Source organism: Vicia villosa, linkage group LG1, assembly GCF_029867415.1.
Source record: "Vicia villosa cultivar HV-30 ecotype Madison, WI linkage group LG1, Vvil1.0, whole genome shotgun sequence".
Taxonomy (NCBI): Eukaryota; Viridiplantae; Streptophyta; class Magnoliopsida; order Fabales; family Fabaceae; genus Vicia; species Vicia villosa.
The window spans coordinates 68,761,992-68,769,011 of record NC_081180.1 but is presented as its reverse complement, the minus strand read 5'-3'; the positions used below and the strand labels follow the sequence as shown (position 1 = coordinate 68,769,011).

Here is a 7,020-nt window from a genome sequence, read left to right as displayed (position 1 = left end):
CTTGGTATATCCGAAAATGTATTTTCAGAATAACAGGGACATTTTTAAATTTTCATATATTTTTCAATCACTTACGGTGGGATAATTAGTTAGTTTAATGAAAGCATTCCGCTATACAAAATGAGAATTAGCAATTCATTCCTCAGTAAACTCATTAGTTGAAATTAAAATTTCTCATACCGAAACATCACTTAAGAGGCATAATATCACAGCAAAGTGACTGCATGTAACTTAACACCTATGAAAAATCCCTTCTTACTTCAAATGGCCGTTTCCTTCTTATGTAAAACTTCTTTTAGTCAAAAGAAAATAAGGGGTAGGAAATTTTACACCCCAAGTAGTCCTAGAAGCCACACTATCTTGATGGCACTTTTCATTATAATGTTGTCAATAGCAGATATCAGAAAATGGCTGGATTGTTGAAATTCCACTATGCAATGGTGCTTTAGCGCCACTATATCAGCTATTTGACGATGCTTTTTACTAAATAGCATATCATATGAAAATGGCAGTTTGTCCAAATTCTGCTACACTATTGTGATATGGCGCCGCTATAGCTGCTATTAAACAACAACGTTATAGAGTGGCAGGATCTAAGCAGGTTAGAAGCTGAGATGGAGCATTGACAGCTGAACTAATTTTCTTTCCAATTCCTCACTGTTGAAAATGGAGAAACATGCTGACTACTTTACATATAAGGAGGCAAGGATGGGTCGAAAACGGTGGACAGAATTTTATTATAAGAGGCATCTCCTTCTAATAGGATGTGCTCCATACTGCATTATAAAGGAATTTGGATAGGGTGTGCATCTGAATCATCCTTTGATTCAAATGTTATTTACCATCATTATTTATTATTAGACTTTGAAGTAGCCCATTTAAAGTAGCCGCAGTTTGCTTCAGGATTAGATGCAGGGCCCTGTAAGGAGGAAAGCATGTTAGCATTCACCACTTAGTGCATATGGTGATACACATATTATGGAATGAAAGACCATGAAGAGACAAGGATGAAAACAAATTATTAAGCTGGCTATAATGTAACTCATTGGAGACACGATGTAGGTAGCTCATTAGAAGTTGGGAGCCAATCCCTCCCCTAAAACAAGTGTTGAGCTGCTTATAACTTTATTATTGGATGGTGCAACTGTGCTAGTCATTAGGTTAAGAGTAAAACCTTTTTTTTTGTTTTCCCTAAGCTGTGAGCCATGATTTCCCATCAGCACTATACCAAAAGAACAATTGGAACTAGAGATAACAAAGTTGCTCCATTGAGCAAACAAGCGGGACAGAATTGCTCTTAAAATTCATCCTAACGGACTTTGCAACTTTTATATGATAGTAAGAAATACTTGGTGGAAATAGTTGAAAGCAACAAACCAAAAACAAAAATAGTAAAAACATAAAATTCAGATATGAATTGTGCAACCCTTACGGAACTGCAGGATTGAAAATATTTGAATATAAAACAAATGAGTCATATCCTCACAAGAATCAGTACAGTTCAAAAGAATAATTTTCAGAGACAAAAGCGCAATGTACAAAGCCACTTGACAGAAACAGATTACCTCAGCACGGGCACACACATAGAATCTGCGACCAAAATTAGCTCCTTGTTTCTTTACCACCCGAGCAATACAAGGTTCCTTATGTCCTTTGCAAAGAGGTATACTGTTTTGCATCAATTTTTGTATTCTTTGCCACTCTTGAGAAGCTACATTACTCTTCTCTTCTTTTCTAGAACTATCATTTAGTTCAGCTAAATCCTGAACACATGCTGCATTCGCCTCATCATGCACAGGACTGCTACTATGATCAAACACTGTAGAATTTTCAAGTGATTGAGAGTTGGGTTGTGACGGTTCTGCCTGATTATTTGAGAAACCAATACAAGAGTCCTTGATACCATTGTCAAGATTTGTGCTTTTCTGAAAAAATGACTTAAGTGAGAGCTGGGATGATTGACTATTTCTAGTATTTTTCTTGGATTCATTGCATTTCTGAATTTTTGATTTTTTATATACACTTCCTGATTTAGAAACAGTCTCCAGAGAAGAACCCGTGGAAAGTTTATTTGGTTCTAAAATGCTACCTTCTGAATCCTTGTTTGGAAGAAAATCACATTCACGGGTAGATGAACCAATTATGTCAATTGGTTCTTCTATTCTCTCAGAAGTACTGACCACTGAAATGTCACTGTGTGCCATCTTGCACGAATCAGAAACTCGTCTTTTCATCAACAATGACACTGCAATAAAAAGCTTAGAAACATTTAGATATTGATATCTTACATACAAAATCATGGCACCCTGAGATTAAACAACGTTTCGATACCTAGAGTTTGCTGGACGCCATGAATCATGGGAACGTATCTAGCAGATAAGGAGGGAGTACTATGCAGAGAGACCTCAGGAATTTCCTTCAAAGTCAAAATAACTGGAGCATGATCGGATCCTTCAAGTTTAACACTCTTTCCTCCCTTCCACTTGTGGGCACTGTGGATCATAAAGTCAAAGTTAAAAGCTATATCCTAGCATCCAAGAAGACATGTAGTATAGAACTGAGCAAATTTTTAACCAATTGACGCAGTAGTGGTGAAAAACCCCAATAGGAGTTAGAAACGACAGGTATAAAATGTATTGGGAAATTCCATAAATGTGCAATGTGAAATGATGTATTCCACAACATTGGACATGTTATGGTATAACCAAAAAAGTCCTCCATCCAAGTTCATATTTCAAAGATAATGTAGCTTGCAATAATATATTCATTCAATTCAATATCCCTCCATTCCACCAAAAACAAAATATATTCATTCAATATGCAACATTTGCACCTTACCTCGGCATGCTTTCTGGTTTGAACCGTTTGTACTGTGTCATAATTTCACATTCTTTAACATGACATCTTATAAAGCTATGACATTGCAGGTCATCTAGTTTATGTAAGCATGAACCAGCACATAGGATATGGTCGATTCTACTCCCATAGTTAAACACTTCAGCACCTGTACTTTGCGACCAACAGGTGAATGCATCACTTCTGCATAAAACTCAATTTGTGCAATTATGACGCAACCATACTGATAATGATGATATTGAAAACTTAGACATAGTTTTGAAAACACAAATGAAGGGAGAACAAAAAACATGGAGGATGTGCATGTAACACAAGCCAAGTGCATTTAGAAATGTGTCATCAATAGTAATACAAGCAAAAATATAGTTCATTGTTTTCAAATAATCCATTTTTATACTGAGTGAATTTGAAAATTTGAAAAGGCAACTTCAGCTTGATATCAGCATAATCCCAGTGACAAGATCAAGGATGTGCTGGGACAATGTCACGGGATTATGCTGATATCAAACTGGGAAAAAATTGACAAGAAAATATTTTCAGAAAATAAAGAATGAGAATATCTCCTCTTTCTGATAGGACAATGTCAAGGATGTATCAGCAATTAAATTTTCAGGGTGGCTACTACATATAAATTTTTTATATTAAAACAAAATAGGTAACCCAAGTGTCTTACTTATCAGGATATTTTGCTCGGAAGACATCAGAAAAGTGACCTCCATTTTCAATTAACATCGATTTGAACCATTTTCTAAACCTGCACAAGAATTCAGCCAAAGAGCTTAGATGATTGGTCGTGTATTCAACATTAAAGATACTAAAGAGGAATTTGTCAGTCAGCTCACTCATTATTGTCAAAATCAGGTCCAGCATCACACCTATCAATTGCAAATGGTGCAATATTGAGGTCACCAACAACAAAGATTCTTCTTCCTTGATGCAGGAGAGACTCCAATCTTTTCTATCAAATAGACTACCAACATCAATCCAACAGAAAAACAAACAAAATAAAAGTGAAAATTTTGAAAAATCGAGCCATCAAAGGCAAGCACATAAACTATGATATTAATATACCCAAATTTAGAAAATAGAGACACTTCAATATTCATTGAATCATGCTGATTTATGGGAAACAGAAAGGAAGTAATAATAAAGTAAGTTTTATACACTAGTTTGAAACCCCAAAAGATATTCTCATGTTTTCAGGTTACATTTTGTCAGATAAATGATACAATTAGATAAACCATGACAAACTTAATCAACATTAAGAAGTTTGAGAATTTCAAATTTTAGTTCCAAATTATCAACTAGACTAATAATTACAATATTTATCCAATAACACTAGCAATTGAAGCATAAGATATCAGCCAAGATCCACATAAGAACAAAAGCTGTATGTAAACTTTATAGCATAAAAAGTAGTCTGCAAAGTAATGATTTTCGTTCATCTACCTGCAGTATCCTGTAGAATATTTGTTTAAACTGAATCCTCTCTGTATCATCACTTCCAGCTCGAGGCCCATAAATATTAAAAAGAACTATATTGACGCAAACACAACTAAGTCAAAACATCTACACCTTTCTTTAAATAAAAAAAGAAACAGTTAAAAGATTGATTCAAATAAAACATGTATCATTCTTTCTAGTCACACGCACCAAAGTGACCATGATCAGTGACAACGCATCGCCCTTCACTATCAACACTAAAAAGCTCATCTTTTGAAAAATCCTCGAGATCTTCTATGAAGAGTGGCGATTTATCTTCACTAGTTTGAGAGTTACACATTAGGCCAGTGAATCCTTCTCCCGCTGCCAAGGGCAATGCTGCTTCAGTACTAGAAAAAGCAGACTTTACTCGACAAAATGTAATAACACCTGCACTCTCAAATCAAATTTATCCCTCAAACATTAGTACACTGTAGACTAGAGCTTTCATTTTTACAAACAACCACTAAGGTTAACACTTAAAAGCATAAGAATAATTTTTTGCAGCAAATGTAGTGGGTTTGTTTATACATAGTTTTCGCAACCAATAAAACTAGATTCTCAAGGCATTTCATCCATAAATCTTAAGGTCATATATGCATTTTTGGTCCCTATAAAATATCCATATTTTTATTTTAGCTGTGGTATCCATCAACTTTTCGGTCTCTACAATTTAAAAACAAGGGACTACAAGAATGTAGTTTTGTAGTTTGTAGGGAGTGAAAAGTGGATACTCATTCAAGACTAACAACAAAAGTTGAGATATGGTCGGTTTGGATTGGCTCATTTGAGTTTATCTACTCTCAATACTCATGACTCATAAGCACTTGTGACAATGATTAGAACCTGTTCATAACAAGTTTTCAGTTTATTTACATGAACTCTCTGCTGTGGGGAGTCCGAGAAGTCGGGAGCACCAATGGGTCCGCTCCACCACCAAACCAAACCATGGCTATGATACCACTTGTTGTGGAGTTCGGGAAGCCGGGAGCACCAACGGTGGTCTAATGCTCCAGGACCACAAGAGAGGGAAACACCACATCTCCACACAAAACCTTGGATTGACGGAATGTGACGGAATGGAGCATAATGAAATGGAAATTAGTTCCGTTCTGTTCTGTTCCGTCAAATTATAAAAAATACACAAACAATGTTATAAAAAATACACAAACAATGGAATGTAATCTATATTCCATTCCGCTCCGTTCCCCTCCATTCCATCATGTACTATTCCACTCCGCTCTATTTTATTCCATCAATCCAAACATAAGGCATCAAGTATAAGGGTCATCTCTCTTATAAATCCAACACTTCATCCATTCATAGTCGATGTAGGACTTAACCACTCACACTTGCATCCAACATTCTCAAGAATAGCTGACAACAGCTTATACATTTTACTGAGAAAGTTTGACTTTATTTTAGCTTGGGTATAGATATAGCTTATTCATAAGACTAATGCTATAAGCTGCAAATTAAGTTATTTATCCAAACAGGGTCATAGTTATAAGCTTAAAGAGACTAAAAACATATTTCTTTTCTAAATCTTATTCAATAAAGTTATTGTTTCCGAACCCATATGAAACCAATCCAGTTATAATAAGTGTTATGTTAAATTCTGTTACTTAACGAATCATCTAGTTACAAACAAATGTAGCAACTTCGCGGAATTCATTTGAATTTGATTGTTGGAATTCTATTGCAATAAACATGTTATATTGGTTGTGACAATGTAACAAACAGCTTACCGGAGTAACCGGTTCGGCCTTTCTGAGAAGTTCGGGTACAAGAAAAGAACGATTCGTATCCATCTACCATAACCAAATCCGCTGTAACATCTTGTCTGCTAAGTTTTGTCTCCTGCAAGAACGTGTGAGTGTTGTTGTTGTGATGGGGGGAAATGGAAGGAGGAGAGAAAAAGAGAATTTGGGGGAGTTTGGAAGAGAACCTGAAAGCAGATAATGTCAGCGTCGAATGAATTGAGGAGGTTACGGAGAGAACCGAACTGGGATATGCGTTGTCTCAGACCGTTAACGTTGTAAGTTACTATCTTCATCCTTTCTCTCCTCAGAGGTTTTCACCCTCCCCGATTGTCTATGTTATTGCAGCACCTTTTCTAGCGAGAGAAAAAAGAAAACTTTGATGATTTTTAAACCTACAACTTTTTGAATTTTAATATAACAAAAAAATATTATAGAGACTAACAACCCTATAAAAACACTTGCGTATCTTTGCGTATCATAAAATCAGGGAGAAGAATGTAGCGAAAAGGATTATAATGTAGCGGAATTGAGATGAGCCGAATGAAGATTTATGTTATGTTCGGAAATCACAAATGATTGGTGAAATAGTGAGATATATCTTGAATTGGAGGAGTGACTTCTGATGCAGCGTGAGAAAAAAAATAATGATTAATGTGAGTGAGAAGCAAATTCAAATCTTACATTTTCCTTTGTGAGGTACCTTATATATGAAAGTTGGTCGAAGTGTCCATTACTTGGATCAAATGTGAGGTTTTCTCTTATTTGAACATTTAGCCGATCCAAAACAGTTTCCCTGAAGGCTTCTCGTGGCGTAGCAACAGGAAGTCTTCCAAAGAACTAGGTCGGATTCCTCCTACCTGAATTGCTGCTTGGAGAAGTGGAAGAGGTTTGGAAGTTGTCATGAATAACCTAGGAAACA

The 7,020-nt window shown here is 35.8% G+C and overlaps 1 protein-coding gene across 2 annotated transcripts; it reads right to left on the bottom strand.

Moving 5' to 3' along the window:
* Positions 1-338: 338 nt before the first annotated feature.
* LOC131640728 (DNA-(apurinic or apyrimidinic site) endonuclease 2) lies at positions 339-6,693 on the bottom strand. 2 transcript variants are annotated; one of them, XM_058911118.1, is made up of 11 exons: positions 6,547-6,693; positions 6,287-6,454; positions 6,087-6,198; positions 4,510-4,728; positions 4,306-4,391; positions 3,699-3,814; positions 3,530-3,610; positions 2,839-3,039; positions 2,332-2,492; positions 1,566-2,245; positions 339-919 (listed from the first exon to the last, which is right to left on the bottom strand). In XM_058911118.1, the coding sequence occupies exons 2-11, from the start codon at positions 6,392-6,394 to the stop codon at positions 848-850; spliced, it is 1,836 nt and encodes a 611-aa protein (XP_058767101.1). In that variant the 5' UTR covers positions 6,395-6,454; positions 6,547-6,693; the 3' UTR covers positions 339-847. The 2 variants fall into 2 exon arrangements, with proteins under 2 accessions (XP_058767101.1, XP_058767106.1); XM_058911123.1 differs by having other exon boundaries at positions 4,510-4,662; positions 6,287-6,660.
* Positions 6,694-7,020: the final 327 nt, after the last annotated feature.